Source organism: Gymnoscopelus braueri (genome assembly GCF_963280865.1).
Source record: "Gymnoscopelus braueri genome assembly, chromosome: 4".
NCBI classification, from domain to species: domain Eukaryota; kingdom Metazoa; phylum Chordata; class Actinopteri; order Myctophiformes; family Myctophidae; genus Gymnoscopelus; species Gymnoscopelus braueri.
The window spans coordinates 1,929,848-1,944,015 of NC_137605.1; the positions used below are offsets into that span (position 1 = coordinate 1,929,848).

Genomic DNA, 14,168 nt, shown 5'->3' on the forward strand with positions numbered 1-14,168 from the left:
ATTCCCCCTTCCTGGAGTGGAAGGCACGTAGACCAGGGAATGATGCAACCTGGTGATGATGCGGCCTGGTGATTGTGGTCGTTGCGACATCAACCTTATCAGCTGCTGCTGTTGGGGCGTCGCCTCTGGACCCTGTTCTAACTCCACCTCCCTGTGCTCCTCACTCCCCCTGCTGCAACTCCTCTCTGTCACTCTCCTCATCACTGCTTAACACTATCACAGCATCTCTGTTCCTAGCGTCTGATTCCATCCTGTGTTCATCATCACTGATTTCTATCACTACCCTCTGACGCTCTCTCTCTCTCATTGTTTCTCCTAGTTCCTCGATATTTCTCTCTACATTTGCTCTTTCCGCATTAAGAGAGGCGATTGCTAGTCCACCATTTATGGTGGCCAACACATTTTCTAATATCTCCTCATCTCTTAGGGTCATTTTTGAAGGCCCCTGAGCTGCAGAGCTGGGCCCTGCTCTGTTACGGGGCATAGCGCCATCTGAAGGCCCCTGAGCTGCAGAGCTGGGCCCTGCTCTGTTACGGGGCATAGCGCCATCTGAAGGCCCCTGAGCCGCTGAGCTGGGCCCTCCTTGACTGTTATGGGGCATAGTGCCATATGAAGGCCCCTGAGGTGTCGGTACCACATAAGCTATGTGTTCGACTTCTGCCAGCCGCGGATCTCGATTCATGCAAACAACAGCCCTCCGGGCGACAAAAGGCATCCCCTATTTAGTTGGAAATTATACTTTAAACGTTTTTCTACTGTGTTCGGTTCCAAACTTAAGTTGGACTAGCGGCCATTTTGGATTGGACCTCTCTCGGTCCTCAGAGGTCAAATCTGACTTCCCTCCCCGTCTGAAAATAAACATTATGGCATATACTAACTACGCTGAAAGTTCTTACAAAAAGTGCACGATTTGCTCAAAAACGGGAGTTAAACTGCTCTACTATAAGGGTAATTCAGCAATTTAACACACATTCTATACATGGTTGGAGCTGGACCACTGAACAGGCCTGTCAGGCCCAGGGGTCCAAAGGTCATGGGGGTCCTCTAGAAAACAGGGCCAATTGACAAAATTTCAGAATCTGAACCAAAAGGACCCCCACATACAGAGGCACATTTTATGAACAGGCCATGTAGGCAACTACCTGGGACCCAGAGCAATAAGGGGTCCCTGAAGGTTCATTCAAGATGGTCCCATGGGATTTTCTGCCAACAGTCTTAAGAATGGCCTCAGCTCATGAAAGGCTAAATGTTTAGTCCTTTCTGGTTTGACCTTATGTATACTCTAGAACAGGGATGGACAAGATTATTCAAGGTTCTAAAATACACACACACACACACACACACACACACACACACACACACACACACACACACACACACACACACACACACACACACACACACACACACACACACACACATCCTGACAGCTGTGGAGGTTGCTTGAGACCACATGAAGTTTAGATGTAAAGCGACTTTGAGTATTCAGAAAAGCGCGATATAAATCTCAGGTATTATTATTATTATTATTATTATTAGATGCATCTAGTGCAGTCTTGCTTGCGTGACAACGAGCTGCTGGCAACCGCTCGCTTCTAGCTGCTGGCTAAACCACAGCTGAGGAACGGGAAGCTAAGGTTGAATGCACACTTGTGCACACACACACGCACGCACGCACGCAAAATGAACTATAAAAGTGAAAAAAAGCTAGCTAAATGAGTAAAGACGATTTGGATATACAGACATGAGCGTTGTAAGGTTAAATGAAGTTTAAAGGTTGAAGTTTGTCGGGGGAAACTTTTTGAACACAGTAGATGTATTTTCCTGTATTCTGGATCACTGTTACCATAGCAACAGCTTCTATCCCCGTACAATCAGGAACATGACCCCCCCCCCCCTCTCTCTCTCTAATATGCTTGAACTGTTTCTACTTAATCTGCTGTTAGAAGATACTTTGTAGTTGTTTACGTTAGGTGGCAGCTACTGTTGGTGTATAATATAAAATAATATAATATATTATAATATAATATAATATAATATAATATAATATAATATAATATAATATAATATAATATAATATAAAACAATATAATATACCAAGATATTTATGCACGTGTACATACGCTGATGTTCTATTTTTATATGCCCTTTTTTTGCACCTTCTCTCTTTCTTATTTTTTTTTTTTACGGTTTTATTACTATTATTGTTATTATTATAACTTATGCTGCTGCATTGTCTGAAGGAAGCCGAACAATAAGTCTCACTCTTATGGACCTGTACACAAGATGCACAACCTTGAACCTTGAATAGAGTCTGGGTTGAGTTGCCCAGAACATCAGGAGAATGTCAGGATACATTTAAATTCAGGAGCCGAGAAGGAGAAGCAGGGTAAACATTCAGGTGTCTCCTGCTTAAATCAGGAGCGTTGGCAGGTACTCTCTGGGGTTTGTATATTACCTTCAAATGTCAAACAAATCCACTTGCTTTCCTCTCGTTTCCCTTCTGTAAATGGAGTCAGTGTTTTTGCTTCACACACTCCATCAACAAGGTTCACAAAATGCTTCTGGTTTTTCTGCTGGTTGACCCACTTAGCACTGCCTTGCTTTGACTTCATCCAAGGTGAAAGGTACTCACTGGGCACGTCCCACATGACCTCCTGGGAATCCTCAATGATTTAACTCTTTCCACTTTCCCTACAATAAACGCTCCAACTGCAAGTGGATCACTGAACATGTGGATCACTGAACATGTGGCTCATTGAACATCTGGATCACTGAACATGTGGATCACTGAACATGTGGATCACTGAACATGTGGATCACTGAACATGTGGATCACTGAACATGTGGATCACTGAACAGGTGGATCACTGAACATGTGGATCACTGAACAGGTGGATCACTGAACATGTGGATCACTGAACATGTGGATCACTGAACATGTGGATCACTGACCATGTGGATCACTGAACATGTGGATCACTGAACATGTGGATCACTGAACATGTGGATCACTGAACACGTGGATCACTGAACATGTGGATCACTGAACAGGTGGATCACTGAACATGCAGTCAGCGTTCGTGTCCGCTCTCATCCCAACAACATGTCTCTCTTCTTGGTCACTTTATGAACTGTTTGCTGCTTTCTTCCCTTTCTTTTTCATGTTTCATGATCATTCTCATCAATGCAAACTTGATTCTCATCAATGCAAACTTGACTCTCATCGCAGGTGCGTAAATCTGACGTGCGCAAAAAAAAACGGGTTTCTGGTGGATTTTGTACGTTTCTTTCTTTTTTGGTTACTTTATTTCGGTTTTAGGGTTAGGTTAGGTTTATGTTATTTTATTCTTATTTTTGCATGATTTTACTGATTTAATATCAACAAATTAATTATTTTAACATTTATTTTTATTATTCTAAATGACTTGGGGATGAGTAGCCCTGATCTCCTCAAGGCAAACACACAGAACGAGGCACAGCCAAGTAGGAGTAAAGCTTTATTTTACCCACCACTGGCTGTTTCAAATAATGAGCAGAGCAGAGGAATTGAGCATCAACCATCTACGATTATCAATAGCTACTGTAAAGTATAACGAATAGAGGGTTTGGCACAGAGACTTGTGAGTTTTGTTCAGAACATGAAGTTTGCTTTATATTAACTTAGTAAACGTACTCATCACCAGGCAGCCGCACTTGGAGTTGGTTTGTTTCAGAGGATAGACAGACACTAATAACAAATATAATGCACCTGAGAAACTTCATAATGTACTTGCATAATGCATGGTCTTTTGGTCGCAAAAAAATACCTAGTCTACTTTGGATCTGATGGATAGGGTTCTGTGCAGACTGCAGTCCATTTGGAAACACTTGGTTGGACCCTACCTGGTCGTCAGTGGCGGAACAACTCAAAGCCGGGCCTTCGGTTTTGGTCAAACTACCCCCAACTTGGAAGCACCAGGAGGTTGTTTGTTTATAATTATTCACAACAAATCTTTGGATTTGATCATAACTCCCGTGGTGCTAGTTAAACCACATGTTGCTGCGTGGGATAGAATACAAGAACGCTCGTCCCAAAACACACTCGCCCCGGGTATATCCGGCGGCCTCGGTCGGCGGAAAAAATAGGGGTGAGTGTGTTTTCCCCGTGCAGAGGAGAATTGGAGGAAGGGGGGGGGGGGCTTTAGAATACATCGTGTTTATGAGTGCATGGATTCAAAAGTGGGTTCAGATTCTATTAAATAAGTATTTATTATTCTAAATTACTTGGGGGGGTCTGGGGGGGTCCAATCTGAAGCTAGGGGGAGACGAAACCCCCCCCCCCGGGATTGACGCCCATGTCTCATCGTTAGAATCCTCTGCCGACGGCATTTGCATTTCAAAGCAGCCGCCTCATCCTCCTCTCCTGTTCTCTCCTCTCCCATCTTCTTCTTCCACACATAACAGTGAAGCACTTCAACACAATCTATGGACACTCCAGAGCAGTGCTTCTCACACCGTTTCATGTTGTCATGGACCCCCACATTGATACATATTAGCCTGAGGGCCCCCCATTTCAAAAAGGTCTGCCTGGGACCCCCATAAGAGAAGAGAGAATTTTAATTTAAATTGATATGCATTACGCTACGGAACCCCATCTCTGGGGCATCAATCTACACTGTAAAATCTTACTTTAATTACAAGCTAAACCTTGGTTGTAAAAGAACAAAGTTGTCCTTTAAGTAAAAAAAAAAATCACCACTTTCACTGCTGTGGACAGCTAACGAAGATTTAGTCTCGGGTATAGGCCTATAAATATCTGTCATTAAATACTGTGTTAACAGTGGTGGAAAGTAACTAAGTACATTTACTCAAGTAATGTACTTACAGTAAGTACAAATTAGTGTGAGAAAATTATTTAAAATCTGAAACACATTTAATTTTACACCCAGAACATCATCATGCAGTGTCTGCTGATGGACACTAGATGGCGCCCAAACATCAGTTTTCCAGTCTGTAAACACACACCTCTACCAAATACACAACAACAAACTGTGGGTTTGGGTCTTCAACATTAACCTCTTCAACCCCAGCTTCTCTATTCAGGGGGAACATCCGCCCCAAAATAGCAGATCTACAAGCCTGTGAGCTTGTAGATCTGCTATTTCACGTTGGCCACGTTACCCACGTACCTCCAGCCAATATCAATTCAATTCAATTCAAATTTATTTAAGTGTCAAATTACAACAAGTTGTCTCAAGACACTTTACATGTAGCAGAGACCCCACAGTCCCATCCTGAGCAAGACCTTTTGGAACCGCTGTAGGAATGTGACAAAAACAAAAAAACATCCATGAATTCAAGTCTCCATGGGGTGGGAAATTGATAGAAAAAAAAAGTTTTTTTGGGGGGTGAACTGTCCCTTTATTGTTGTCATTTTATCAACTGGCCCCTGGCCCCTTGTCATGTCTGTAATGTGGCCCCACAGGTTCATGTCTGTAATGTGGCCCCACAGGTTCAGCTATTTGAGTATCCCTGTACTAGACTGTATGTTCCATCTCACTCCATGAACCAAGGCATAAATGAAGTGATATAGACTCTATATTATAGAGTGCTGCTATGGACTTAATGTATCGTTTGGTTTTGGGGTTTTATTCTTGCTTTTTCTTGGTCCATAAAATGAACCCTGAGCCATTAACACACTAAGGATTTATGACATTATTGCAACCAATCAACATTTCCATGTAATTGTATACAGATGATGTGGACATATCTTTGTGTATTACTGTAGGAGAAAGATGTTGTTAAAACACTTCATAGATATTAACACTGGATAGTAAAAGAAGATCATTTAATGCCAATGACAACAACAACAACAACAACAACAACAACAACACAAATACACACGTTCTATTTTAAGAAAAGGGTAAAAACCTGAATGAGATGTGATGTCATTATGACATGTTCATCATTACAATAATGGAGATTACGTTCAAAGAAAACATAACTTTGAGTGTGTGACTAATAGAGCTGGAATCATGTTTAACCCATTCAGACCTGGAACGCATCCGTGTCACTTTTTGATTTGAACTGAAAAGCATTATTTCACACTTTGGCCATTCAAAAATAGCAGATCTACAAGCTCATAGCGCGGCACTCGGTGCCGCGCTATGAGCTTGTAGATCTGCTATTTTTGAGCCAATGAGCTTGTAGATCTGCTATTTTTAGAAAAATCGTGAAAATGTGTTCAAATCTTTGAATATATATTGTTTTAAAGCGAACATTTGTGACTCAAATCTTTGCTTCTGGGGGGTCCCTGGAACAACATATTTTGAGATGGGGGTCCGCGGCCAAATACATATAATGTTGGGGGTCCTTGACATGAAGAAGTTTGAGAACCACTGATGTAGAAACATACGTTTTTTTCAGAAATCTGTTGGTATTTAGAAGACATTTTGTAGAATCGGCTTCAGCTCCTAAAGGGGGAAATGGGTTTGAGAAGAAATGAATGGTTTTTTTTACCATTTCCAGAAAACAAATGGGTTTCTAGTGAAAGTGAAATTAAATGAGATGTCTTTGCTTCAGTGATCATGAAAGCAGTATATATAGTATGTATAGTGGAACTTATACAGTATTTCACTCTTGAAGTATGGTATGTATAAATACAGTGGTGGAAGAAGTACTGACATGTTTTACTTAAGTAAAAGTAGCAATACCACAATGTAGAAATACTCTGTTACAAGAAAGAGTCAGGCAATTAAAATGTACCGAAGTACAAAAGAATTGGCATCAAAATATACTTAAACTACCAAAAGTAAAAGTACTCGTTATGCAGAATGTCCCATTTCACAAGTTCAATGTGTATACAAATCTTTTGGAAATAGCCAAAGTACAGTATTGTATAGGGTTGAAGTGGTCAATGTGTGTGTTCTAATAATAATCTTCAAAGTAACTAGTAACTAAAGTTTTCAAATAATTATAGTGGAGTAAAAGTATAATATTGGTCTCTGAGATGTAGTGGAGTAGAAGTAAAAGTACTGAAAATTGGAAATACTCCAGTAAAGTAAAAAAAATACCTCAACATTTTAAATGTACTTAGTTACTTTACACCACTGTATATACGGTATTCATATCATTCATGACTCATCAGTGAAATAACATGATGAGTCACAGAATGTGTCATTTCTCCATAAAGAAAATAAAACATGCTTTGTCATACAGCAAAGGTCACATGAATGATAGTTTTACATAGTAAAATGATATTTCTTTTTCCACAAAAGCAAATAGGCATAATAAGATTTACATTTCAACGTATTAATAATAACTTAACTCAGTTAGACCAAGTGTATAGATGTTCAGAGTCAGACTCCAATTATATGTATTGATTTTTGTTATTATTGATTAATTAATTTATCATTATTATTATTATTATTATTATTATTATTATTATTATTATGATGATGCTTACTGCTACACACACAGTTGGATGTCCCCAAGGGGATTCTGATGACAGAATAAAAGGTGTAAATGAAACCCAGAATGATACAACATGCATCCTTAATGTAAGAACACATGATCAGTGACGTGTCACGCCCACCTTTCTAACAACCAATGAGATCATTACTCACCAGGATGGGAAGTTCTGACGGGGAAACCAGACAGACAGACAGGCAGGCAGACAGACAGACAGACAGACAGACAGACAGACAGACAGACAGACAGACAGACAGACAGGCAGACAGACAGACAGACAGACAGACAGACAGACAGACAGACAGACAGACAGACAGACAGACAGACAGACAGACAGACAGACAGACAGGCAGACACACAGACAGACAGACAGACAGACAGACAGACAGACAGACAGACAGACAGGCTTCACTACGATTTCATAGAAATCAACTGCAGACTGAGAGTGTGTCTCTAAGTCTAAGTTGTTATTTTAAATGTAACTGTTTGAAAGAGAAATCCTCACAAGAAGATACAGTAGAACCCCCCGCCCCGCCCTCTTCTCACTAGAAGCCAAACGCACTGCGTTCAGACCGCTCTGCTTCCAGATGGGCGGAGGAGGGATACGCGGGGATATAAAGTAGATCCCGGTCTGTCAGTGGGCTGGTCACTCCAGGTCCTGTAAGGACGGTAGGGTCACTCCAGGTCCTGTAAGGACGGTAGGGTCACTCCAGGTCCTGTAAGGACGGTACGCGTCGGCGTGTGGACGCACCTCTCTTCTTCAGGAGGAGCTTCAGCTGCACACAAACAACACCACAAGAGGCACGGCGTTAAAGGGATAGTTCACAATGATTATTTTTTTCCGATTACTCACCCCATGGAGACTTGAAATTATGGATATTATTTAGTTTTCAAGTCTCCATGGGGTGACTAATCATTAGAGAAAAAAAACATTTTGGAGGTGAACTATCCCTTTAAGGGGATTATCCCATTAACACCGGGAAAGAATCTGTGTCATTTTTCGATGTCTTTGGCTATTCACAAAAATAGCAGATATACAAGCTCATAGAGTGCCGCGCTATGAGCTTGTAGATCTGCTATTTTTTGAAGAATCGTGATAATTTGTGCAAATCTTTGAATATATATATTTTTAAAGCAAACATTTGTAACTCAAATCTTTGCTTCTGGGGGGGGGGGGGGGTCCGTGGGCCAAATTCATATCTATATCTAACTATAACTTTAACTAGTTTTAGTTTAACTAGAACTCACCCTCTGCGGTTGCTAGTTAGTTTTAGTTAAAGGTAGGGTAAGTGATTTACTTTGGTTAAAATAAGTGTTAAATAGATCACTCTACCTTTAACTCTAACTCACCCTCTACTGTGGGGTGAGCTTTTCTTTGGTAAAAACCTAACCCCTGAAGGCCTTTCCAGTTGATGCTCTGTTTCAATTGATGTGTAACCCCTTAGAGTTTAAATTCTCTGTCTTTGACTAATTTCTCAGATTTTTTATTTTGTTTTATTTTACCTTAGTGAGCATTGTCGGTAGTCTTTCAGTCATATGGCTGTGCTTTGTATTGTTTTGTCTATCCATGTTTGTATTTTTGTATTTTTTTCAAAGCAACCAAAGGTATGGCACCCACATGTGTTCAAAGATCCAACCCTACAACCCCTCCCGCCCTCTCAGATCAGCTAACACAGGGAAGCTGTCAGAACCTTATCTAAACACGCTGGACAACGCTCCACACGTCCTAGACTCTTCTCTCTTCTCTAAAACACCCTGGACAACGCTCCACACGTCCTAGACTCTTCTCTCTTCTCTAAAACACCCTGGACAACGCTCCACACGTCCTAGACTCTTCTCTCTTCTCTAAAACACCCTGGACAACGCTCCACACGTCCTAGACTCTTCTCTCTTCTCTAAAACACCCTGGACAACGCTCCACACGTCCTAGACTCTTCTCTCTTCACTAAAACACCCTGGACAACGCTCCACACGTCCTAGACTCTTCTCTCTTCTCTAAAACACCCTGGACAACGCTCCACACGTCCTAGACTCTTCTCTCTTCTCTAAAACACCCTGGACAACGCTCCACACGTCCTAGACTCTTCTCTCTTCACTCTGTCTCCATAGCATCCACTCTGCAGTAGATACACAGGTTGCTATAGTAACTCACTCTGTCTCCATAGGGTCCACTCTGCAGCAGGTGGACAGGTTGGTGGTTCTCTTGGTTTCGGACGCTGGCGTCCGCTCCCTTGCTCAAGAGCAGCCTCAGCATCTCTTCCTGGTGTTGGTTGCCGTGGAGACCGGCGGCCATATGCAAGGCGGTGTGACCGTGAGCCTATAGGAGGAGGTGTATAGGGATAGAACGTCAGTAGCTGCTCAGTGCTGCCACCTGCTGGCTCCCCCTCCCCGCCGCCCCGCCGCTGATGCAGCTCTTAGGCCACCTACAGCCTACAGTATGTTATATTATTTTAATGCTGATTTAAAGCCGTTCAATCCAGGAACACGTTTCATTTTTAGATTTCTTTGGCTATTCAAAAAAATAGCAGATCGACAAGCTCATAGCGCGGCACCGAGTGCCGCGCTATGAGCTTGTAGATCTGCTATTTTTGAGGGGGAAAATAGCCAAAATGTGTGCAAAGCTTTGTTAACTGGGAGTCACTAAATATTTTGTGACCCCCATCACAACATATTTTGAGATGGGGGTCAGTGGCTAAATACAAATACAAAACGTTTGAGAACCACTGATATATACAGCAACAAACGTTTTTTTTTTTTTTTTAACTGTTAGGATTTAGAATACAATACATGTTTTTTTGTGTTAAAAAATTTTGCTTTAAAAAATGTGCTCACGATTTCCCCCCCTCCCCCAAAAAAATGCAGATCTACAAGCTCGTAGCGCGGCACTCTGTGCTGCATATAAGCAGGTATGTATGAACATGAGGTTAGACATTAAGGTGTGAAGAGTGCCAGTGTATTATTGTACGTGAGATAAAGAGCAAACAGAGAATCAATGCATGTGTCAGGTTCAACCACATGGTAGATTCTAGGCCTGTCCCCGACTAAGGATTTGTATAGTCCAATCTGATTGGCGACTAATTGCCATTAGTCGACTGGCAGGCGACTAATGCAACACCCAATTTTTTTTTTGCCTGATTCGACTGCCAATCTCTCAGTCAAATCATGCAAAAAATATGTTATGCAATAGAGGAAGATTCCATTTGGGCTGTAGGGGTGCTTAGTGTCTGATTTAACATAATACTATTGGTTTCTCCCAATAAATCATGATGTATATCCTATTTTTGGCAAACTATTAGTTAATTAATATAACAAACTAGGCCAATCTCTCAATTAAAAAAATAATATTTTTTTTTCTTTCCTTTTTTTCTTTTTTTTATGATTCGACTAAGAGATTGGCACCAGACACCCCTCAACTAATTAGTCGACTAGTCGACTACTAGAGGTCAGGCCTAGTAGATTCACAGGAAAAGTAACGTCTATGTCCAGCCTGGGGACAGGCTCACATGGAGCTAATGCAGGACCGTTTTACTTGTAACAGAGTATTCTTTACGGTTTACGCTGTGGTATTTCTACTTTTACGACGTCTTCACATTGTCACGCTCACCCTCATGTTGACAAAGTCCTTGACGCTGGCCACTAGGGGGCAGGCCAGCAGGTATCTGACCAGCTCCATGTTCCCGTCCTTCACAGCCAGGTGCAGAGACGTCTTGTTGCTTTTGATCTCCTGAAACACATGAACACATCTTTGTGTTTACCGTTGGGTTTTTTCTCAAAGCTATTTCAATGTGTTAGTTAGTTTCCATTATGTATTGTGTGTTGAGCAGTGGTGGAAAAAGTACTCAAATGTTTTACTTAAGTAAAAGTATCAATACAGCAGCGTAGATTTTTTTTTTTTTTAAATCCTGAAAATGAGTGCAAATCTTTGAATATATATATATATTTTTAAGCAAATATTTTTAACTACAATCTTTGCTTCTGGGGGGTCCCTAGAACAACATCTTTTGAGATGGGGTTCCGCGGCCAAATACATATAATTTTTGGGGTCCTTGACATGAAAAAGATTGAGCACCTCCGATATAGAAACGTTTTTCAGAAAACTGTTGGGATTTAGGAGACATTTGTAGAATAGTTGTAGAAAGGCTTCTGCATGTTATGAATGCACCAATAGGCTACATGAATAATCAAAACTAAAATGAGATGCATAAAATACATGGGTTTCAGGTACAGACAGAGGATTCTGACTGTGAGAATGTGACCATGTTCATGTACAGTATAGAGGGCCCATAGACCATGTTCATGTACAGTATAGAGGGCCCATAGACCATGTTCATGTACAGTATAGAGGGCCCATAGACCATGTTCATGTACAGTATAGAGGGCCCATAGACCACTGAACCAGTTTAACCATTTAAACCAGTGGGTTTCAACCCTTTACATATCAAGGTCCGTTATTTATCGATCATTTGAGCCACGGAACCGTTTGATGAGATCTAGACTCTCAGACCCAAGGCTTAGAATATTTTGTTATCGTTGGATGACATTTTGTCCACAATTCCATCCATGCTGCGTTGATGGTAACATTAGGAGAGATAACAGGCAAACGTTGATCAAAATAACATTAATGCAGATGTTTGACAATAATTGAACTCTTGAGAGCATTTTACGCTCTCAAGAGTTAAAGGGTTAGTTCGGATTTCTGGACTTAAAGCTGTAGGAAATACTTGCCATGAACGTAGTGGTTGTAAAGGTATTAATTGATTGCCCGAGTCCCGTGGTCAGAGTTGTGGTCCGGTTCTGATAAATATGAAGTAGTTCTGGTAGATTAGATAGATTGGGGCGGCCATAGCTGAGTGGTTAGTGAGCCCGCCTAGGGAACCAGCTGGCCCTGTTTGCCCCAGGTTCGATTCCAGGCTATCCCAGCATATGTGCCGATGATATGAAATTTGTCCCTGAGCAAGACTCTTAACCCCAATTGCTCACAGGTTCTCATTGGAAACAAGACCGCAAGGACTTTCATGAACGACCTGTTAAAAGGAATTATCCTTATCCTTATCCTTAGATTTGGTGGGGGCCGCTCGTTAAAAATAAATTTATTTTAAAAACTAGCGTCATTTGTATTGTTGACCTATGTCTACCATATAGAGCAGGTTTCGTTCAACTTCGACCCCTCTGTCACATGGTACTATTGTTTGTGTCCAGAATCACTGCGCCGCGGCAGCCTACTCACCCACAAAATATATGACACATAAAATAGTACCATGTGACAGAGGGGTCAAAGTTGAACGAAACCTGCTCTATATAGCATAGGTCAACAATACAAATTACGCTAGTTTTATTGATACATTTATTTTTAATGAGCGGCCCCAAATCATGGAACTACTTCTTATTCATCAGAACCGGACCAGAACTCTGACCACGGCAATCAATTAATACCTTTGCAACCACTTCATTCATGGCAAGTATGTCCAAAAATCCGAACTAACCCTTTAAAGATCTATAAGGGTCCATTTGGTTTCATGTTACACTCTCAAGAGTTAAAGATCTAATAAGGGTCCATGTGGTTACCAACTCTCCATCATTTAGCTGGGGACCACCGGGAACCCCCTCAAGGACCACCGGCGGTCCCCGGACCACTGGTTGAGAACCACTGATTTAAACCCTATATACGTCATTGACCCGGAGTCCACCAGGGGCCTATACGAGGCCCTCTCCTTTGTCCCGGGTCAGTACCTGGCTGGTGAGGTTTGCTCCGGCGTTCAGCAGCATCTGCAGACAGGAGAAGGTTTCTGCAGCCTTGGACTGAACACTGACGTCTGTCACACTGCTGCTGACCAAGCTCTTCATGATGACTCCATGAGCCATGGTGGCACAATGCAGAGGAGTGAGTCCTGGAACCATATAAACACATTATAAACACAATATATACACATTATAAACACATTATAAACACATTATAAACACATTATAAACACATTATAAACACATTATAAACACAATATATACACATTATAAACACATTATAAACACATTATAAACACATTATAAACACATTATAAACACATTATAAACACAATATATACACATTATAAACACATTATAAACACATTATAAACACATTATAAACACAATATAAACACATTATAAACACATTATAAACACATGATGACTCCATGAGCCATGGTGGCACAATGCAGAGGAGTGAGTCCTGGAACCATATAAACACATTATAAACACATTATAAACACATTATAAACACAATATAAACACATTATAAACACATTATAAACACATTATAAACACAATATATACACATTATAAACACATTATAAACACATTATAAACACATGATGACTCCATGAGCCATGGTGGCACAATGCAGAGGAGTGAGTCCTGGAACCATATAAACATTATAAACACATTATAAACACATTATAAACACATTATAAACACATAATAAACACATTATAAACACATGATGACTCCATGGGCCATGGTGGGACAGTGCAGAGGAGTGAGTCCTGGAACCATATAAACATTATAAACACATTATAAACACATTATAAACACATTATAAACACATAATAAACACATTATAAACACATGATGACTCCATGAGCCATGGTGGCACAGTGCAGAGGAGTGAGTCCTGGAACCATATAAACAGGGACGTGCAGAGAATGTTAGAGGGGCAGGGGCTGACATCTCTAAAAGGGCAC

The 14,168-nt window shown here is 41.0% G+C and overlaps 1 protein-coding gene across 2 annotated transcripts in view; it reads right to left on the reverse strand.

The window, feature by feature from the left end:
- Positions 1–7,756: 7,756 nt before the first annotated feature.
- Positions 7,757–14,168, reverse strand: part of nfkbid (nuclear factor of kappa light polypeptide gene enhancer in B-cells inhibitor, delta) — a 49,699-nt gene continuing 43,287 nt past the window's right edge. For both annotated transcript variants that reach the window (XM_080426058.1, XM_080426059.1), the window contains 4 exons: positions 13,183–13,340; positions 11,057–11,176; positions 9,605–9,769; positions 7,757–8,228 (listed from right to left, as the gene is read on the reverse strand). In XM_080426058.1, the coding sequence (XP_080282184.1) occupies positions 8,157–8,228; positions 9,605–9,769; positions 11,057–11,176; positions 13,183–13,340 (515 nt within the window). In that variant the 3' untranslated portion in view covers positions 7,757–8,156. The remainder of the gene's footprint in view (positions 8,229–9,604; positions 9,770–11,056; positions 11,177–13,182; positions 13,341–14,168) is intronic.